This window comes from Aquarana catesbeiana, linkage group LG11 (genome assembly GCF_042186555.1).
Source record: "Aquarana catesbeiana isolate 2022-GZ linkage group LG11, ASM4218655v1, whole genome shotgun sequence".
Lineage (NCBI taxonomy): Eukaryota > Metazoa > Chordata > Amphibia > Anura > Ranidae > Aquarana > Aquarana catesbeiana.
The window spans coordinates 214805295-214827911 of NC_133334.1; the positions used below are offsets into that span (position 1 = coordinate 214805295).

Below are 22617 nucleotides of genomic sequence, written 5' to 3' on the forward strand. Positions count from 1 at the left end.
TTCCTCTTCTTGTTTGGCTATAGGACAGGAAGTAAAGGTAAGCCTCCCAAATGGTTAAACAAAAAATCTGACAGGGGCTATAACCCTCCCTAACTCTAGTAAAATAAAAAAAAAGTTTTGCCTACTTTAAAGTGGAAGTAAAGTAATTTTTTTTACTTTTACCTACAGGTAAGCCTATACAGTAATAAGGCTTACCTGTAGGTACAGTAAATATCTCCTAAACCGGCATACCGGTGCCGTTCCTTCATAGCTCCATGTTGCGATCCGTGACTCCCGCATGCATGTGCGGGAGTGGTGTCTTTGCAATGGGGCCAGTCAGAACGGCCTGAGGACGCAAATCCGGACGAAGGACCGGGTGAAGATGGAAGCGACATCAGCTGTGACAGTACGCCGCTGGAAGGCTTCATTCTAAGGTAAGTATTTAATAATGTGCTACTAGTATGTGATTATCTTACAGGGTTTAAAAAAAAAAAAAAGTGGTTTACTATCGCTTTAAAGTGTTTGTAAACCTAGTTACACAACTTGTACCTACAGGTAAGCCTATAATAAGGCTCTCCGGTAGGTACTGTAAATATCTCCTAAACCTGCATGATTTAGGAGATATTTACCATATATGCTTGCGCCGACTTCATCAGCGCATGCGCACCAAAGAAAGGGCTCGCTCGTGCCGTTTCTTCAACAGCCGTGCCGTGGCCGGTGGCTCCTGCGCACATGCACGGAAGTGATGTTATTGTGGCTCCGGGCCAATCACAGCGTCAGAGGCCCGCGAACCCGAAAATAACTCCAAGAGACATGTCACCGGTCACAGTGGTGTGCAGGGCCGCTGCAACAGCTTCAATTTAAGGAAAATATTTCATATTGAGCTAATATGTGATACTAGCTCATTATGCCTTTCTCTTACAGGAGTACGGAGGTTTTGAATGCAGGCTCCACATGCAGGAGAAGTGTACAAAGGGTATGATGGCAGTAGAATATGCAGGAGATGTATGTGGATGTCATTAAAGTGCACTTGAGGTTGAGGAAAAAAAGGCAGAAGAATGACAGTGCACATAATGTACAGGCGGGCACTGTAGGATACAAGCAGAAAGGAGTGGAAAGTTTGGGATGATTTGCTTTTTAGCAAATCTTTATTACATAGTAGTTTTCTATTTTACTGTGGTGATAGGTTCTCTTTATGGGACATCAGCAATCTAATAGACCCCTGATACCTCTTTGGTGTCTATCAGATACAGGTCAGGTACAGTAAGTCCATAATCTGCATCTGATCTGGCCCTGAGTATCAGCACCCTGAAGGTAAGAACCTGGAAGTGCTCAGTGTCAGAAGTGTGGCTCAATGCTCCCTGACTGCAAGTTGTGGCTGACGGCACGCTCCAGCTTTGAAAATGTTTCTGAGTACTGTAAGGGAGAATGTGTGTGTATAAGAGAGCACAAGGTGGCCATTAAGAGTGTGCAGACAGGGAAACAGGGGTATACTTACTAAGGGTGTAAAGCTTATAGGATGCAATAAGCCTCCAATGTGCTATTGTTATTATAGAATACAGGATAAGGATATAGGAAGGATGTGTAATAAAGGGACCATCTCACCGTTACTATGGATATTGGGGAGTGAGATATGTGTGCTGCTGGGGGTGAAATCTCAGTGGACTGGAGACAGAAATTTTGATATGAAAGTTTTACCTTTATATTTTATAGGCTACTATAATATATTGTTTTATACTAATATGATATTATGTGATTGATTCCCCTAGGTACATGTACTGGACAGACTGGGGAGAAGCTCCCAGGATTGAACGTGCTGGAATGGATGGCAGTACGCGCAAAATCATAGTAGATTCTGAAATTTATTGGCCCAATGGGCTAACGATTGATCTAGATGAGCAAAAACTTTACTGGGCAGATGCCAAGCTGAGTTTTATTCACCGAGCCAATTTGGATGGTTCTTTCAGGTACTGATGTGTAAACACTTTGCAGAAATCTTTTTATACCTGAGCCAGTGGTGCCAAACTGGTAACCAGGAGGTGTTTTGCAGTCTACATTGTTTCCTTGGGGGTCTTTATGTGCATGGTAAAAAAAAAAAAAAATTGCTAAACAAATAACTTTACTTCATATATGCACAAGTTTATGTGAGGGGAATCTGCAACAGCCATGCACGTTACAGTGCTTTTACCAAACAGAACACTAAATCCAATGCATTTTCAAACTGACTGGCCCATCTTACCATGTTTTACCCCTTGGAATCGGCACTTCCTTGCCCTTTAAGGGGCTTAGGATGGCGGGAGGCGGGGTTTATGATCATGTGACTGCCATGATTGGCTGTCACAGGGCCACATGATTGGAAAGTTCCAGATCAGGAGTTTTTCTCTAGCTGCTGGTAACTATGCCGGGAGCGCGCAGGACGCTCCCTCTGAGCACAGCTATATTTACACTAATGCACACATATATATGGCCGCTTGGTCCAGCCGTTTTTAGGGTAACATGTTCCTGATCCTGCAGCCAATCCCCGCACTCCTTGTGACAGTGGGCCTGGAGATCTTCTCCCCGTACCTGGTGTCACCATTTGAAAAGAGTGTGGCCATGCGAAGATTCACCCACATGGCTGCGTCATCCATTCACAGAGTTCTGTGAATGAACTGCAAAGCCTAAAATAAATGTGGATTTTTTTTTTTTTTTTTAAAGTGAACTTATCCTGTAAAGCTGACCTACATCTGAAATGCAGGCAATACAGCCAGCTTGGATGGGAAAAAGCGTGTACAATTTTAATTTCAAATGATGGATAATTCATAAATTGTTTCACTGGGCACAGCCAAATCATGGAATGTACAGAAGTATATGTCCTTACCAAAGATTGAGAAATGCTTTTTCCAGCAATGGTAAAAGCTGGCATCCTATAGTATTACTGTGAAATAGTTAACTATGTGGAAGGGGTGTCACTGCAGCCAGGCAGACTATGACCTTTTCCAGCACAACTGTTTAGCCTTCTTAAGTGTGGAATTTCACAGGAATTTTCCCATCAATTTCTGGAAATATTGCTCTACTGTCAGTAAACAGGACAAAATTAACACGTAAGTTTTAAAGAGGGCAAAGCTTGAGAGAAAACACTTTGTTAAAATATATTCAATGAGCATAACTTTAAAAAAAGTAACAAATAGATTATAATTATACAAGTCCATAATCTAATTTGCTTATGGGGAGTCTTGGGAGTCTAGCACACCTACTAGGGAACAATTTTTAAAATTACTTTAGGGAGAGGCTCATGATGATACCTCTACTTATAATACTTTCTGGGATGCTTTTAAGGTGTTCTCTTGGGGCACACTCAAATCTGTCATTTCTAACCAGATAAAGACCGCCCTATAGCAGATTTACTGCGACAGGGCGGCCCTTTTGTGACCAATTATGCAATTCTGTGTATATATATATATATATATATATATATATATATATATATATATGTATGTGATTCATCACTTATGCCTGTCAACCTACATTATATAGACATGTCACTTTTAGATGGCTATTTGTGGTCTGACTTGCCTACCAGCTTGTTAAAGAGGAACTTCACCCAAAAGGGGGGTACGGGTACCTGGGTTTGACTGCAGTGATCCGAATGGAAGTGAGGCCCTTCCTTCCATCACACCTCACAAGTCCCAGAAGAAGTCCCAAGATCTAAACACCTGTTATGCTATGCCAACCCACTGTTAGATCCTGCATCCCTATTTGTACTGGGTGATTGAAATTCTCTTGTAATGGCTGCTGCAGATCAGTAGACTTTTTCACTAGTAAACTTCTCATTGGCAATATTTCTAACAGATGAATACAAGATGATTGTTACATAGTTACATAGTAGGTGAGGTTGAAAAAAGACACAAGTCCATCAAGTCCAACCTATGTGTGTGATTATATGTCAGTATTACCTTGTATATCCCTGTATGTTGTGGTTGTTCTGGTGCTTATCTAATAGTTTTCTGAAACTATCAATGCTCCCCGCTGACCACCACCTGTGGAAGGGAATTCCACATCCTTGCCGCTCTTACAGTAAAGAACCCTCTACGCAGTTTAAGGTTAAACCTCTTTCCTTCTAATTTTAATGAGTGGCCACTTGTCTTATTAAACTCTCTTCCGCGAAAAAGTGTTATCCCTATTGTGGGGGTCACCAATATGGTATTTGTAAATTGAAATAATATCCCCTCTCAAGCGTCTCTTCTCCAGACAGTTTAGTGCACATAACCTTTCCTCATAACTAATGTCCTCCAATCCTATTAGTTTTCTTGCCCTTCTTTGTAGTTGCTTCATTTCCAGTACATCCTTCCTGAGGACTGGTGCCCAGAACTGGACAGCATACTCTAGGTGCGACCGGACCAGAGTCTTGTAGAGTGGGAGAATTATTTTATCTCTGGAGTTGATCCCCTTTTTAATGCATGCCAATATTCTGTTTGCTTTGTTAGCAGTAGCTTGGCATTGCATGCCATTGCTGAGCCTATCATCTACTAGGACCCCCAGGTCCTTTTCCATCCTAGATTCCCCCAGAGGTTCTCCCCCCAGTGTATAGATTGCATTCATATTTTTGCCACCCAAATGCATTATTTTACATTTTTCCACATTAAACCTCATTTGCCATGTAGTTGCCCACCCCATTAATTTGTTCAGATCTACTTGTAAGGTTTCCACATCCTGCAGAGAAGTTATTGGCCTGCTTAGCTTAGTATCGTGTGCAAATACAGAGATTGAACTGTTTACCCCATCCTCCAGGTCGTTTATGAACAAATTAAATATGACTGGTCCCAGGATTGTGAATCATTAAATACTGTGACATATTACCCAGACCTGAAATATCAGTTTTGAGTAGATTGGTAATTTGAGTGTTTTATGTGTAAATATATGACTGTTTATCATAGCTCTCTGTTGTTCCATTTACAGGCAGAAGGTTGTTGAAGGAAGCCTTACACATCCGTTTGCACTCACTCTAGCAGGAGATACCTTGTATTGGACTGATTGGCAAACTCGCTCTATCCATGCCTGTAACAAACGAACTGGAGAGAAAAGAAGAGAGATCCTCAGTGCACTGTACTCTCCCATGGACATTCAGGTCTTCAGCCCGGAGCGACAGCCCTACTGTGAGTTTTGGAGTGAATTTAAATACCAATAGTGTGTTATGTATTGTGGCTAGTAGTCTTGCATCACATACAGTCATAACCAAAATTATTGACACCCATGCTTTTATGTAAGATAATGCATGCACCATTTCGCCCAGAAAATTGTTGCAATTACAAATGTTTAGACATTCTCATGTTTATTTCTTTTGTTTGTATTGGTATGACACAAAAAAGTGGAGAAACAAAAAGCCAAATCTGACACATTCCATGCTAAACTCCAAAAATAGACTGGACAAAATTATTGGCACCTTCTCAAAATTGTAAGAAATAATTGCATTCCAAGTTTGTGATGGTCCTGTAATTTGTTATTAAACTCACCTGTATCAATTAAAGTTGTTAAGTCTCGGTTTTTCACCTTAATGCATTCTATGCATTAAGGTGAAAAACCTTTTGTGGTGCAGCTGCCCCCCAGAGCCCCCTTTTTAGTTACCTGAACCTGATCTTTCCAGCGACGAGAACGAGCCCAGCAGCTCCAGCCGCTGTCTCGGGTCCCCATTGGATAGATTGATAGCAGCAGGAGCCATTGGCTCCCGCTGCTATCAATCAAATCCAGTGACACAGGAGTCGGGGTGGGGCTGAGTCCTGCTGTCTGTGTCAATGGACGCAGCAGCAGAACACGGGAGCGTGCCCACATGAGTACCCCCATGGAATGTGGCTCTCCGTGGGGGCACTCGATGTGGATTAGGAGCCAGGAGCGCCACCAGGGGACCCCAGAAAAGGAGGGGCCGCTCTGTGCAAAACCTTTGCGCAAAGTAGGTAAGTAGAAGCATGTTTTTTTTTTTTATTTAAAAGAAAACAATACAATCACTTTAACGTTTGACAATATAGAAATCACACCGCTACCAGTTAAAATGGTGAAAAATTTACTCAACCTTTCTGTTATGTGTCTCTGTGTGACACACAGAGCATGGAGAAGAGAAAGAGCAGCAAAGAATTGTCTGAGGATTTGAGGACAAAAATTGTGGAAAAGCATGGACAATCTCAAGATTTGTAACCTCCATCTCCAGAGATCTTATTGTTCCTGTGTCCACTGTGTGCAACATTGTCAAGAAGTTTACAGCCCATGGTACTATAGCTAATCTCGCTGTATGTGGATGAAAGAGAAAAATTGATCAAAGATTGCAACAAAGGATGGTTCGAATGGTGGATAAAGAACCTTGATCAACTGCCAGAGAGGACAGGAGAATGTGCTGTGGACAGACTAAATAAAATTACATCTTTTTGGTAAAGCCCATTATTCTGCTGTTTACAAAAAAGAAATTAGGCCTTTAAAGAAAAGAATACAGTCCCTACAGTCAAACATGATGGAGGTTCACTGATGTTTTGGGGTTGCTTTGCTGCTTCAGGCACTGGATGTATTGACCATGTGCATGACATTATGAAATCTGAAGACTACCGAAGAATTCTGGGGTGCAATGTAGGGCCCAGTGTCAGAATGTTGGGTCTCTGTCAAAGGTCATGTGTCTTACAGCAGGACAACATCAAAAACCACCCAGAAATGGTTTACAACAAAGCACTGGAGAGTACTGAACTGGCCAGCATAGATTCCAGATCTAAATCCCATGTAGCACCTGTGGAGAGATCTTAAAACAGCAGTTGGGAAAAGGAACCCTTCCAGTCTGAGACCTGGAGCAGTTGGCAAAAGAGGAGTGGCCCAATATTCCAGTAGAGAGGTGTAAGAAACTCATTCATGGTTACAGGAAGCGATTGATTTCAGTTATTTTTTCCAAGGGGGTGCTACCAAATATTAAATTGAAGGTGCCAATAACTTTGTCTAGTCCATTGTTTGAAATTCTGTGTGGAATGTGTCAAATTTGGCTTCTTGTTTCTACACTTTTTGTGTCATATAATAATACAAACAAAAGAAATAAACATGAGAATGCCGAAACGTTTGTAATTGCAACAATTTTCTGGGCGAAGTGGTGCATTATCTGACAGAAATATAGGGATGACAATATTTTTTGACCATGACTTTATGTCTGACAAGCAGCATATTTGAGCAATATATTTGTGCCGCGCTTGTGGTGCCATTTATTGTTAATTGCACCCCATACAGAGCCAGTGAACTTTTGTGCGGCAAAACATGCTAAACACACAAATTATAAATGATTTCCTGAGCTACTTCTTCCATCCATGAGCTCCTACAGGGCCCTCTACATATGACAGATGCCTTTTTTGATCCATAGGTGCATACTGAACTTATGCCCTGAGAGAGATACATAGATTGTCATTGCTTACCTCTGTCTGAAATGCTTTTTGCTTAGCTGTCATATTGATCAAGTAGCCTTAGTACTTTTTAAATCACTAACTAGGAACAAGTATGCATATCCAGGAGCACTAACTTCACTTTGTTACATGGTTCTTCTGAGTGACCCTAGAAGGAGGTTGCCTGTCCCAACCTATATCTCCTCTCAGCACAGGTTTTCTTAGAAGCTTTGATCCATAACACTTATTCATCTTTGTGTTAACAGAACAGTAGCATGTTATTTTATGCATAGTGCCACAAAAGTGCTGCAAGTCTCTGTTCAGACTCTGTCAATGATTTCCCTTAAAGCGTTTGTTAACCCCCCCAAAAAAATGGATCCTGCTCCTTTAAAGCATGTTATATGACACAGTGCTTGTCCTTTGTCAGTTGGCCCCCTGTAACACCTAAAAAACCTGGCTGATCCTGCCAGTTTCTGCCCACCTCTCTGTAAACTGACCACGGTGTATCATGGCTGCTGAGCCTGACACTGTGGTCAGTTTATGTGCCTCTGTCATCAGCAGCCTGCTATCTGCTCTCCTCTCTGCTCCTGTGTCCTCCTCCCCCCTCCCCTCTCTGTGTGTGAGCCGCCCCTCCCCCTGCCTGCTGCTCTCATAACACCAACCTGTATACACCATCAGCACTGCCTCCTATTGCAGTGTCCCCCTCTGTGAATGATTTATAAATATAAATGCAGTAAATACCTCATTTAAGAGCCGAGATTGCAATCACATGACTAGCCAGCTCTCTCCTCCTCTCCTCATCCCCTCCAGACTGACTTCAGCAGGGGAATCTCAGCCCCACCTGCTGCATCTCTCAGAGAAGGAAAGGAGAAAGCTGGCTGGTCTTGTGATCGCAATCTCTGCAGTAGAATTAGGTATTTGCAGCATTTATTTTTTATAAATCACACACAGAGGGGGATATTATAATAGGAGGCAGTCATGATGTTCTATACAGGTTAGAGTGGCTTAACAACCACTTTAAACTTGTCCTCTGTAAAACGGGATGTCTTAATTGTATAGTACAGGACATAAGCTGATTATTCATAGACCCTGGGCTATAGGATTGTACCTTCAGGTGATTGAACACTGGCAAAGCTTTTGAGGACATGCTCCCTGGGCCCTAACTCCCCAATAACCATACCTCACTCCGTGAGTTCTCAGTTTTTTGCTAGTGTCTGAAGAAGATGGACCTCTTGTTCCTTACAGCGAATTCACTCTTATCTAGTTTATTCTTTTATCTTCAGATTCTTCCATCAACTCTTCGTTGTCTTCTTATACAACAATTTAATTTGCTGCAAAACATTTTTCTAGGAGGTCATTGAGGGGCACAGGAATTCAGATACTGTTTGGTTATACTGCCGCAGGAGCATTGGACACTGGCAAACTAAAATTTTAGGTCAATGTAGTCAGGGAAGTGTTAGATGTCAAGATGCTAAGTTATTGACTCAAAGTTCTGAAGCAAGAGGTTCAGTATGCCAGCCAGGTAACTAGCATCTGCAGAATAAGTCTGTATTGGCAGTCCATTTTTTCCTTCCATGGATGCTTAATTTTATGTTCTATCTTCTGCAATTTTTCCTTAATGTCTCCCCATTGTCCCTATGTTTTTCAGTCCATACACCATGCGAAGACAATAATGGAGGCTGCTCACATCTTTGCCTGTTATCCCCACGGGATCCCTTTTATACATGTGCTTGTCCAACAGGTGTACAGCTGAAAGAGAATGGAAAATCATGCAAAACAGGTACGCAAACAGAAATGTGCGTATGTGAAAGCCTCAAGTTCAGGAGTCATTTGTTTTTAATGCCAGTGCAGACTTTACTCATTTTAATAGATAGACCACTCATGGGCAACATGGTAGATGTTTGGTGCCTTGCATTCAAGATTCAACTCCACCAAAAGTATGCAATGCAGTCATAACTTTGATTGCATTTAACATGCCTTGAGAATTGGGCAGAATGATTTAAATGGTGTGAGCAATAGACATAATATTCATAGTGTATCAATGTGCAAAATTAGAAATGCCCTATTTTTTCCCAATATTTAGACATATTATAAAGGACTTTACAGACTACATAGAACCATTCTGATTAGTTTCTGCTTCTGAAGTTGCATGCAAACCCTTGATACAGTTTGTTGTTTTACTACTACTATGTATTTTAGAGTTGTGGGAAGATGCTCAAGCAAGCACACAAAGTCAGAGAAGCTAGTGTGTTTAGTGGGATGCAACTTGTGGCATCAACTTAGTGCTGCAGCAGCTCCAAGTTGCCATGCTGTCTCACTGTGACCTGCTGCAGATAACCTCTGTTTCCCATTGCAAGCTACGAGGAATTTCAGTCTAGGCATAATATTGCAGGAACAGGAACACACAGGATGTCGCCTGCTTTGCTTATATATACCTCTCTTGCATTGTTGGTAAAAAAAAAATCTGTATTGAAGTATTTTTACCTAAACATTTCTTTAGATCTAGTGTAACCTAGGCACAGGGTTTAGCTAGAAGGTTACATTTTACACCTGAGCTGCTTCTGAGGTTTATATAATTGTTTTCTGTGCTCCCTAAGTACACATTTTCCAAGCTGCCCCATATATTTTTAAATAAATAAATGAAAATACCTACTCCAGTTTGATATGCTTATTAGAAGAGTTTTAAAGATATCTAACACAGTTACATAGTTATTCTGGTTGAAAAAAGTCCATCCAATTCAATCCACAGAGAAAACAGTGATAAAAAAAAAACAACACAACACAAACAAATCAGAAACCTCCATAAAACCTCCGTATATATGTACAAAATCCTATACCCACTGTTGATCCAGAAGAAGGTTAAAAAACCCCAATAAATCATGATCCAATTTGCTCCATTGGGGAAAAAAAATCCTTCCTGATTCACCAAGAGGCAATTGGATATTCCCTGGATTAACTTTACCTATAAATATTAGCATCCAGTTATAGTTTGTGCATTTAGGAAATAATCTACTGCGCTGTACAGAACCAGCTCTTGGGGGGGAGTCTATTCCACAATTTCTCAGCTCTTACTGCGAAGAAGCCTTTCCATATTTGGAGGTTAAATCTCTTTTCCTCCAGACATGAAGAGTGCCCCCTTGTCCTCTGTGATGAACTTAAAGTTAATAACTACACCAAGTTCACTATATGGACCAGTTATGTATTTATACATGTCGATCATATCACCCCTTAAGCTCCATACACACTGATGTGTTTTTTGATGCATTTTGCAGAAATGCAGGGACATTTTTTAACATGGGTTCCTATGAAACACGTTCACATCAATGCATTTTTGTGCCTCTGTGTTTTTGGAAAGGGCCGGGAACTTTTTTCCCCAGCAAAATGCAGCGTTTTGCATGTAATAGACTTCAATAGACACGCATCTAAAACGCAAGTACAGCAATTTTGGCGCGATTTGCGGGTTTTTTACACTGTATACAGCTGGATGCTAAGGGGGGACTGGGAAGCCGGTTGCCGCATCCTTAACAACCGATGAGTCACCAGGCCCTTGGGCCCTCCCCCACGCCAAATTAAAAAAAAAAAAGGTGTGTGGTCCCCTCCAAATTCCATACCAGACCCTTATCCGAGCATGCAGCCGGCAGGTCAGGAAAGGGAGGGGACAAGCGAGCACCCCCCCTCCTGAACCATACCAGACCGCATGCCCTCAACATGGGGGGGTGGGTGCTTTGGGGCAGGGGGGGCTCTACGCCCCCCACCCCAAAGCAACTTGCCCCCATGTTGATGGGGACAAGGGCCTCTTCCCAACAACCCTTGCCTGGTGGTTGTCAGGGTCTGCGGGTGGGGGGCTTATCGGAATCTGGTAGCCCCTTTTAACACGGGGGCCCATCTATGTAAATGGATATCAGGTACATTGTACACCTACCCATTCAACAAAAAAAAGTAGTGTAGTGTGACAAAACACAATAGACAGTTTTTGACAAGTCCTTTATTAAAAATGTCTTCTTCTTCCTCCTCCAGGCTTCTTCCTCCAGTCTTCTCCTTCTCCCTCCGGTCTTCTTCTTCTTCCTCCAGTCTTCTACTTTTCCGCTTCTTCTTCCAGTCCTTTTCTTTCTCCTGTCTTCTTTGTCCGGTGTTATTCTTCCTCTGCCGCTGTTCCCACCGATGATCCTCCTCCCATGCTGCACCCTGCTGATCTATCCACGCCGATGTCAAGCATTTCTTAGATGGCGATGGGGGTGTGGTCATCGGTTGACGTCATCCGGAGGCCCCACCCCCTTGTGACGTCAGCGCCCAGGGCATGATAGGTCCTTGACACCACGAGGGGGTGGGGCCTATGGATGACGTCATCCGATGGCCACACCCCCATTGTTATCTAAGAAATGCTTGACATCGGCGCGGACAGATCAGCGGGATGTAGCATCGGAGGAGTGATGTTGGCGGAGCAGTGCCAGAGGAAGAAGAACACCGGACAAAGGAGACAGGGGAAAGGAGAAGACCGGAGGAAGAAGGAGAAGACCGGAGGGAGAAGGAGTAGACCGGAGGGAGAAGCCCAGAGGAGAAAGAAGACATTTTTAATAAAGGACTTGTCAAAAACTGTCCATTGTGTTTTGTCACACTATACTACTTTTTTTTGGTGAATGGGCAGGGTACAATATACCCGATACTCATTCACATAGGGGGGAAGGCTGGGATCTGGTGGCCCCCTTGTTAAAGAGGGCTTCCAGATTCCCATAAGTTCACCTTGGAGCTCCCAGAGAGGGTAGGGGGACAAAGCACTTACTTGTCAGGGTTCCCAAGTCTCCTTCGATGTATAGCAGGTTGCTCTGGCCATTTGTGAGAAATGGGATGCCTTTGCGTTCTAAACAGCCTTCTGTGGTGCAACAGCAAAGTGGAGTAACACGTTATATGTCTGTGGTGAGTGATTGGCTAAAGAGTGAGGGTATGCTTAGCAATTGAGGACAACTTAAAATGTCCAAGAAGGAAGGATGTCTTTTAATTTGAATGAATGTGGCAGTCTCTGCTGTCCAGTATTAGGGGCAGAGTTCATGCTAACAGTATACAAGCTTTTGTACAGGTTTAAAGAAGGGTGATGGTGACTATAGTGTAAAATGAATGACTTCTATGGACCCAAAGGACATACTCAGCTTTTAGCAGATACTTAGTCTTTACTTGGCCGGCTCTTTTTGAGACAAGGAGGTCCAGCTTTTCTAGCATTGAAGCTGTCATCCTCATGAGTAGAGATTGCTCTTTGGTGTGTGAAGACACAGAGGAGGTAGCGGAAGAGGGTCAATCGAGTCTGGTGGCCTCAGAAGGCATACCATTCTGGAAGCTCTTGTGGGGGTATCTGAAGAGGGTGCAAAACTGCTGGAGGTAGTTCGGTATCCACAGGTGCGCTGTCCAGCCCAATATACAATATTGTTGATCGAAAGCAGAAGGGAAACCTCCAGCGCTGGGGAATATTTTGTAACCACGTTAGGTTAAGCAGAGGGCGGGAGAGCCTTCTTGTGTTGGATAATGTGGGAGAAATTTTGGTAGATTTGCACTGCTATACCATTAAAGATGATGGCTTCCCTGTTTAATGCATTACAAGAATATCTTCCTTTAAGCTGAAAGCTCACTGAGCAGCAGTTTCCCTGGGGGGGGGAGGGGGTCTGTCCATCTGTCTCTTATCCTCTAGGGCAGAGGGCCTGGTGCACTCTATAAAAATCACTTGGGGATTCAGGCAGTCCCTTGAATAGGCCTATGAAGATCACTTGAAGGGCAGAGCCCAATTGGTCTGATCTTGTTGTTTCAGGGATTTTCCGGGCTCAGAGATTATGCCTCCATCCTCTGTCGTCCTGGTCCTCTAAATACGTAGACATTTCGGAAAGTCTGAGATTATGGCTTGTGGAGATTTGCTATAGGACTGGGTTTTTTATGGGTAACCACTTTGTTTCACCAGGCCTAATCTCATAGTGATTGCATGTATGCTGGCCAAGTGGGATATCGGGGCAGAAAGGATATTTTTATATGTCTGTCACTATTGTCCCCCCGTATGTGGGTGTTGACTAACGTGATGAGAGGCTGATATTTTAGCTGAGACATGGCGTGGTTATCTTCTGCTTTATGGGTAGGGGTTCTCCCTGGTGAGTAGCAGGCAGAGATCTTTGAGGCTGAGGATGCAATGGGATGTGAAGTTTGGTGATATTGCAGCTGAATGCTGTTCCTTGATTCCCATAGGAGTATAGGTGCGAGTGTGCTTCGCCTAATTTTCCCCAAGTTTTGAAGCTCAGGGCCACTGTTAAGCTAATGAAATCTTGTGTATTAGAATTCAGCATTCATGCCATGCATCTTGTTTGTGTGCCAGGTAATGCACAATATATTGGTTTTTTATTCGTAAGGCAAGGGGACTCATTGAACTTGCCATAGTACATAGTCAAAGTCATATACAGGCAGACCCCGGGTTACAAACAAGAATGGATCTGTAGGTTTGTTCTTAAGTTGAATTTGTTTGTAAGTCGGAACAGGTACATTTTTTAAGTGTAGCTCCAGCCAAAAAAAAACTACTTTTAAGCTTTTTGGATAGCATGGGGAATAACACCCCTGTAACGTTTGTTTTGCTGTCTGTGCCCCTGTTCAGAAGCTTTCACCTCACTTTCTGTCCCAATGACAATTGGATTTTGAAAATTTTGGGTTGTTGTGGAAACAAGCCTTGGTGATAAAGCTTCAGTGGAGACACCTTTTTCCCGTAATAATTCTTACGGGAGTGAATTTCCCTTCCTAGGAGTAGATTTACTCTCACTTCCTGTTGTCTCCCTCCGTTTGTAAGTCGGATGTTTGTAACTGGGGACTGCCTGTACCGAGTTCACATTTCACTGGGTGAGAGAGCCTGTTCTTATGACTTTGATCATGCCTTGCAATTCAGACCCATGGCTCAATGCAGAGTTCACAGATTGCCATATTTTATAAGTATCCACAGAGCTGGTCACAAAGTAAGTGTTTGCTGTTAAACTCCTTTTTTATGACCGAGCTAAAGCTAGAGAAAGATGTGAACCAATTAATGCACATGTCTGTGAGCAGTAAACATTTGCTTTAGAAATCAAATGTCTAATTCTATGCCAAGCCCATCGAGACTTCTTGATCAAGGACATGGCAGCTCATTTACAAATGAACAACTCTTTTGTGATATGGGAAAGGTTTGCAGCCATTTGTCAGCCTGTATAATTGCTCCAAAGCAGAGCTTTTTAGTTGCACAGTTGTCTCTAGCTGCCTTCTTAGAATTTTTGGGCCCAAGGGGAACATGTCAAGAATGAGTTTTTTGTTTAGCACAATTTATGCATACCTTCTATAAAAGTATTTTTTTTTGCTCTTTGTTTTTACATCTTAAATTGAGCATTGAAGTGACATTTTAAAGGAAAGCTTAACGTACGTAGCATGCAGGCTGTACTTTTCTCACAGTCTGCCTTAAAGGAGTCCTTTGGTCACAGCATACACTTTCATTTAATAACATCAGCATTATATTAACAATGCAAAGCGTAGTTATTTTTAACAATCCAATAGAAGCTTACTTGAAAATTTTTCTTTGATGTAAGTTCTGCCTCTCTGCTGACCATCTCTTTCCACAACTTCCTGGATTCCCTGCATGCTTTGCAGCTTCTCTGCTGCTTACTTTCCACTTCTAAGGACTATATATTCCATGACACCTCGCTGCCTGCAATCTTTGATTCCTGTACTGACTCTGCCTCCTTTAACACCACCTCTTAAGCCCTCTGTAGTTCAGAAGGCAGGCTCTGTGAGTTCTGTAACACAGCAGTGCCTACTCACAGTGCATAGCGAATACATGTCACAGAATTGGAAGAGATTGTGTGTGTGTGTGTGTGTGTGTGTGTGTATGTGTGTGTGGGGGGGGGGGGGGGAGTGTTAAAGCATTCTTAATCATTTGGAGGTATCATTCCTGCTATAACACGTAAAAAAGCTTCAAGGCGGTATATACAATATCCCACTTGTAGCTTTTGTACACAGAGTTAGTAAATGTGGGATTCTTCACAAGCAATGTCAATTCAGATGAATAGATTTTTATCATAGATGTGCTTACATTCATTGTACAGTTGTTTTCTTTATTACTTTAGCATCAAAACAGTTCAGTGGGTACAACAGGATTTTTGTTTTCACCATAAAATTTTGGAGTCCATTGATGGACAAAGAAATTCTTTCACCATCAGGCTATGCTGTCACCTATAGGCAGATTGGACACTGGCAAATTAACTACTGTATTTATTGGCGTATAACACTCACTTTTTCACCCTGAAAATCGGGTGCAAATAGTGTGTGCGTGTTATACGCCTATACTGCAATTTGGGCTGCCTAGCAGGGAACGGGGCGGGACGAGTGCCATCAGATTACATACAGCGAGAATCTCATGTTTACGCAAAGGCCTCTGTAATAGGAATAAATAGTGTGATTTCGCGCAATAGGTCAGTGGAAATAAATCCCTCTAAGTGAGTGCATCAGAACATAAACAATAATAAATTCATTAAGGATAATGACGATCAAAAAATATATATATATAAAATATATAAAAATATAAAAAAGATAAACAGTGGCAGTGCAAAAGAAAGTCCCAGTGCTGAATAGCTAAAATACTGACTCTTGTGCCCAGAGAATAAAAAATAAAAAAGTGAAAAATAAATAAATAAATGCAAAAATGTCACTCCAAAAAAATGTGGAAAATAATAATATTAAATTAGTCCATCAAAGGTGAAGGAAGGCATTCTTGAATCTTCTCAGTGGATGTATCAAATAAAAACGTGTGATCGGTGGTGAGAAGGTAGATGAAATAATGTGCTCACAGAGCCCTTACCTTAAAGGGCATGGATATATGCCTTAACAACACATGATGAATAGATATTTGTTTGGAACCAGCGGTTGACATCCGGGAATGAATAGAAGGCCAGAACAAGCTCGCATCCAGGTTTTGGTTTCCCTCAAATACCCACAATTAGAATAGAATTGTCTTGAGCTAGATTTTAGCTCAGTGCTCTAAATCAGTGGTTCTCAACCCTGTCCTGAAGTACCCCAACAGGCCATGTTTGCAAACATGACCTGTTGGGTCAAAGTACTCAGGACCTGTTTAAAAAGGGAGCTGCCACCATCTGTATCAACTCTATCATCTCACTCAATTACCTGTTTATTTTAAAAACTTGACCCTCTCTGTCATTTGCTAGCGTAACAGTAGCGCCCTAGTTAGTTTTTATTATTTCTAAAAGCTTAATTCTAGCATGCAATGCCAAGCAGCGGTTTCCAAAGCGAGCAAAATCCTTTCTTGTATTAAGAGAGGTATAGACTCCAGTGAGTGAGAGATCATTTTGCCCCTGTACAAATCATTAGTAAGACCTCATCTGGCATACGCAGTTTACAAAAAGAGTATTGGGGAACTGGAGAAAGTGCAGAGAAGGGCAATCAAACTGATAAGAGGCATGGAGGAGCTCAGCTATAACTAGATACTAACATTTATAGGTAAAGTTGATCCAGAAAATATCCAATTGCCTGATGGGGGATCGAGAAGGAATTTTTTCCCCCCAACTGAGCAAATTGCATCCTGCTTTATTGGGGTATTTTTTGCCTTCCTCTGGATCAACTGTGGGTATAGGATTGTATATATGGAGGTTTTCTATTTGTGTGTGTGTGTTTTTTTTTCTTCTCGGTGTTGGTTGAACTGGTGTCTTTTTTCAAACAGGATAACTGTAATTATGCATGGTGGTTGCTTCCTAAGCCCTCATTCACATTGAATGCGGCTTTGAAATCGCACAATTTCAAAGCCGCTTATCAGTGCAACTTCATGCACAGATGTCTATTCAAGTCGCACCCGAAATCTGCAAAAGTAGTGCGGAAACTGCTTTTTCAAATTGATGCTGCACCGCAAAGTTGGCGTGGCATGAATGGAACATGGCCATTGCCGACAATAGGGTGCGATTTGTCATGCGATTTAATAGGTCGCTCCAATGTGAATGAGGGCTTATAGCTGAATCTTCATTCTCAAGTGCTAATATATCCAGCTGGTGCACTGCCCCGCAGAATTCAATTACTCTTACAGCAGCTGCACAGCAATCTGCTCCATCTCCCTCAATGTGAGCATGAACTGGAGTACAGGCTGACCTTGTCTGATGGGCCCCTAATATTTTACTGGCCAAGCCCTGAACCGTGTACTGTGGACATCTTTTATTACATTTTTCTCTCAACTATGTAAAGGTAATTGTTAAAACTTTTCTTTACAAATCCTTCATTTTCGCAGATGGTTTAATTGCATTATGTTTACGCACATCAAATGGTGGTTTTATTGAGATCATGTTTCAAACACTTGGAAAGCAGTTTAATGGGCCCCAGGTTATTGTGCAGTGTCTGGGAATGTGCCCCACGTCCTTTTAGATTGCTATGGGTACATATGCAGTATAGTTACAGTGCATTTTTCGGTTGGATAAACTGCCTGTTACAAAACAGATATACAGAGCTCAAATGTAATACATATTACTAGTGGACTTTTGCCAATTACAAGCAGCTTCAACGCCTGCAGATGACTTTAAATTATTCCCTTTTTTTTTTTTTTTTTTTTTTTAGAGGCTTACTATGCTTAGTAGAGGTACTCTGGATTGTTGTCTGCTTTAAAACCCCATACAAGGATGCAGCTGTTGTGTGTTTTAATGCAGGTGGTTGTTATACCCCACAATTGTACGATAACTATTGTGCTGTAGGCTGGCATTTTGCAGTTATGGCTCAATCCACCAATCACCTCCTGTGTTCATTCACCAAGGAGTGCTGCCTACATAACTCATGTATTATCTTTACAAAAAAAATTTAAAATCCTCCTGACACTGAAAAACAAATGTTTTCAAATTCTTGGTAGTCTGTTCATGCACAAAGCAAATATAGATCTAGAGATTCTATTGCTTCTATATGTGGTTCTACCTTTTAAAAATATAAGCCTGTGCTGATGGGTTTTGGACTTTTGTTGATGGCATCTGTTTTGACCTCAGTTTAGGATACTTTTGAGATCCCTCAAAATTTGACAGGTGCATTTTATCTATTGTTCACCTCCTTCTGACCCTAATGTAAGCTTGCTCTTGGCTCAGGAAATAACTTGGTTATTTTTATGTTTTTGTTCTTTGGTTGAATACCATGTTAAATATGAGAGCCCCAGAGTAATGCACCTTCAAAAGCAAGTAATCGCAAGTGAGTTGATATAAAATGTGGTTATGTGCATTTAAAAGTTTATGCATTAACCTCCCTGGCGGTATGATTCTTTCGGATTTTAGGTGCTGAAAGCGGTACAATTATTTTGCATGGAAATTTGGCGTTTTATATTGTAGGTCTGTAAATCTTAACAATAACACACTTAAATCTGTCCAAACCAGAGTCTAGTAGATATCCCGGGTATGATAAAGTTTGAAACACAAAAACATAAATTATAATATAATAAATAAAAATAAATAATAAAAAAAAAATTAAAAAAAATAGTAATAAAATAAATTTCCCCACAATTCACTATCGCTCAATTCTGCAAGTGTTCTAATTTACTATCGCTGTTTTCTAGCTGGTCTAAAGCCACTTTTGACGTAAAGGGACACTTTTTGGTTGCTATGGACAATCTCCAGTTTCCAGGCAGAAAGAACAGTGTATATCATGTAAAACTGCATGCAGGGCATGGGCCAGAGCACTGGGGACAAAAGGGATGTGAAATCATTTCATACAGTACTGTAATCTGTAAGATTACAGTACTGTATGTGTTATGATTTTGACATTTTTTTGAATTTGCCGCCAGGCTCCGCCCCCGTGCGTCGCGCCGCTCGCAGGGAACGGAGCCTGGCACGGAGAGGCTTCGGAGGAGGACGGAGCCCTCGGACACTGAGGGGGACATCGCAGGATCCCGGGGACAAGGTAAGTAAAGCCGCCCCAGGATCCTGCAATGCGATCCCGAGTGTGGCTCGGGGTTACCGCTAATGGTACTGAATTTTAACCCCGAGCCACACTCGGGAATACCGCCAGGGAGGCTACAAGAACAGAATTGACAATTTTGGCAATGACTTCGGAGTCTCTAGTTTACATTTGAGCGTTGGAGAGCTACCCGGGCAATGGAAGAGATCAAAGATCACCAGGGTGCGCCGCTCCCTACTATCAAGCCTCCAATAAAAAGTCTTGAGAATAATTGGTTACCCCCACAAGACTGATACATAAGTTCATCATGAAGGCAGAACACATGTTACTGCAAGCTGACTTGCTCGACCAGTTTCAGGCCTGGCTGGCCTCAATGTCAGCTTGGCTGACAGTTTTAAGGGCCAGTTGACGCCACATGCAGTCCAGGGTTTTTTTTTTTTTCTGCATCAAAAATGCATGTAAAGTAGGTTATATGGGTTTCAGTGGCATAGTTCACACCAGTGCTTGCAGTTCCAGTGCGTTCCAGAAAAAAAAAAGTAGAACATGCTGCATTTTTACTGTACTGGAATGCTGTAAAATGCATCAAAAATGCACCTAAACACACTGGAACACACATGTCATTATTTAAGTTTAAGGGGAAAAATGCACTGGACTGCATCAAAAACACACCAAAAACGCGCATGCAGAAAAGCATCTGGAACATGTCCCGACTGCGTTTCTATGGTGTGAATTGGGCTGGTTCACACCACAAAAACACACTGTAGATTTGTTCCGGATGCGTTTTTGCATGCGCGTTTTTAATGCGTTTTTGGTGTGTTTTTGATTAGTTTCTGGCTGCATTCCAGGTCCTTTTTTATTTTTTTCAGGTTTTTTTTCACTATACTAGGGTACAGTGCATTTTTGATGCATTCCATTGGGTTTTTTATGCATTTTAATGCGTTCCAGTGCAGGAAAATGCAGCATGTTGTACTTTTTTTCTCTGGAACTGAAAAGCCCTGGAACTGACCGCTTTGGTGTGAACTATGCCATTGGAAACCATATAACCTGCTTTCCGTTTTTGATGCAGAACGAAAATGCACTGGACTGCATGTGGTGTGAACTGGCCCTAAGTTCTGGCAAGTGTAAAAAATATGTAGGGCAGTGTCCACAGGGGTGAGTAATAAATAGGGCAGTGTAGAGAGGTCAGTGGTATGTAGGGCAGTGTCCAGGGGTCAGTATTAGGTAGGACAGTATATAGAGGTCAGTAGCAGGTGGGGCAGAGGAAGAAGGGCTCAGTAAAAAGTGCATATTCGGGGGGGGGGGGGGGGGGCTAAAGGGGGCATAAAAGTGGTTTCCTGATTCAGGGCAGCACAGGGAAGTTGCTATTGTGGTGAGCTGATCCCCGCCAGCTTTTCTCTCTCATCCATTCCACATAATGTCACCCACAAACTCCTTGCATGGACTGGAGAGGATCAGTGGGGATCAGTGCAGTAGCATCCGGGATCAGCGCAGGTGCTTTCAGACAAGAACTTGAGCTTGCTCAAAAGCTGTCATCCAGTAGATATAAAAAGTCTACACACCCCTGTTAAAATGTTGGGTTTCTGTAATGCAAAAAAATGAGACAAAGATAAATAATTTCAGAACTCTTTCCACTTGTAATGTGACCTATAAACTGTACTACTCAGTTGAAAAAGAAATTGAAATCTTTTAGGTGGAGGGAAGTACAAATAAAAAACTAAAATAATATGCTTTCATAAGTATGCACACCCTTAAATTAATACTTTGTTGAAGCACCTTTTGATTTTATTACTTTTTGGGTATGAGTCTATCAACATGGTACATCTTGACTTGGCAATATTTGCCCACTCTTCTTTGCAAAAACACTCCAAATCTGTCAAAGTGCGAGGGCATCCCCTGTGCACAGCCCTCTTCAGATCACCCCACAGATTTCCAATGGGATTCAGGTCTGGGCTCTGGCTGGGCCATTAGTCTTCCTCTGGTGAAGCCATTCCTTTGTTGATTTGGATGTATGCTTTGGGTCGTTGTCATGCTGAAAGATGAAGTTCCTCTTCATGTTCAGCCGAAGGCTTTGTGCCAATATTAACTGGTATTAGGAACTGTTCATAATTCCCTCTACCTTGACTAAAACCCTGTTCCAGCTGAAGAAAAACAGCCCCAGTGCACTTGTAGTGCAAAATGGATTTACCTTTAGTAAATAACCCCCTATTTGTCTCTTTTGGTAGGATTTGAAAAGTATGCAATTGTGCTTTCTGGAGCCAAGTTGCTTGCCCTTTATTAGTCAAAATAAGAACCCTGTACATTTCTACAACTTTCTAAAATGCTTTCTATTAATATAATGCAGCTACAACAATAAGTTTTAGAATGGTAATAAATTCAAAACAAAAATGTAATATATTACAGCTTACCAATCCTTAAATGTGATGGCTGCATTCGTTTTTAATTTGTTAGTTTTTTTTTTTTATTTTCACAACTGGTGATCTGGCCACGAACACACCTCCTGTCTTGGGGTGTCTTCTCCTTCTATGGAGGAACAAAGGAGTCACCCTTGGACAGCAGCACTGTCTGGGGGAGGGTAGTGGATTTGTAGGTTAAAGGTGACCATACATGGATCAAAATTCGACCAGTTCAGCAGGGACCTGACAAATTTTGATCCATGTATGGGGACAGTGGTTGTACAGAAGTCAATCTACTGATCAAGGTGTTGTGATGACGGGGAAGGTTCCCCACTGTCAGAACACAACGGCACAGTGAGTGTCACTCCCTCATCCATCTCAAATGTGTGGATGGGGGGAATCAGGTAATTTGTTTTGATTGAACGAAAAAAAAATCAACATATGGACTGCCTTATGCTGTGTATACACGACCGGACTTTCGACGGACTGAATCACGTTGGACTTTTAGACGGACTTTTCAACGGACTTCCGTCGAATGGGACTTCACACAAGTCTACACACAATCACACCAAAGTCCGACGGATTCGACCGTGATGACGTACGACTGGACTAGAATAAGGAAGTTCATAGCCAGTAGCCAATAGCTGCCCTAGCGTCGGTTTTCATAGTCAGACTAGCATACAGACGAACTGATTTTTTGACCGGACTCCAGTCCATCAGAAAGATTTGAAACATGTTCTAAATCTAAAGTCTGTCACATTTTCGACAGAAAAGGTCCGCTGCTGGTCTGATGAAGCCAAAACACGGTCGAATTGTCCGACGGATTAGTTTCGACCAAACAGATCCGTCGGACAAGTTTGGTCGAAAAGTCCAGCCGTGTGTACACAGCATTAGACGTTACATAAGTGACTAACAAATGAAAGCCTAATGCCGCGTACACACGGCCTGACTTCCCGACA

At 42.1% G+C, this 22617-nt stretch overlaps 1 protein-coding gene across 1 annotated transcript in view; it reads left to right on the forward strand.

Moving 5' to 3' along the window:
* LRP5 (LDL receptor related protein 5) overlaps positions 1-22617 on the forward strand; it is a 252078-nt gene that overhangs the window by 90603 nt on the left and 138858 nt on the right. Inside the window, exons 3-5 of the mRNA XM_073605289.1 lie at positions 1749-1946; positions 4918-5114; positions 9007-9138. Coding sequence (XP_073461390.1) covers positions 1749-1946; positions 4918-5114; positions 9007-9138 — 527 coding nt within the window. The remainder of the gene's footprint in view (positions 1-1748; positions 1947-4917; positions 5115-9006; positions 9139-22617) is intronic.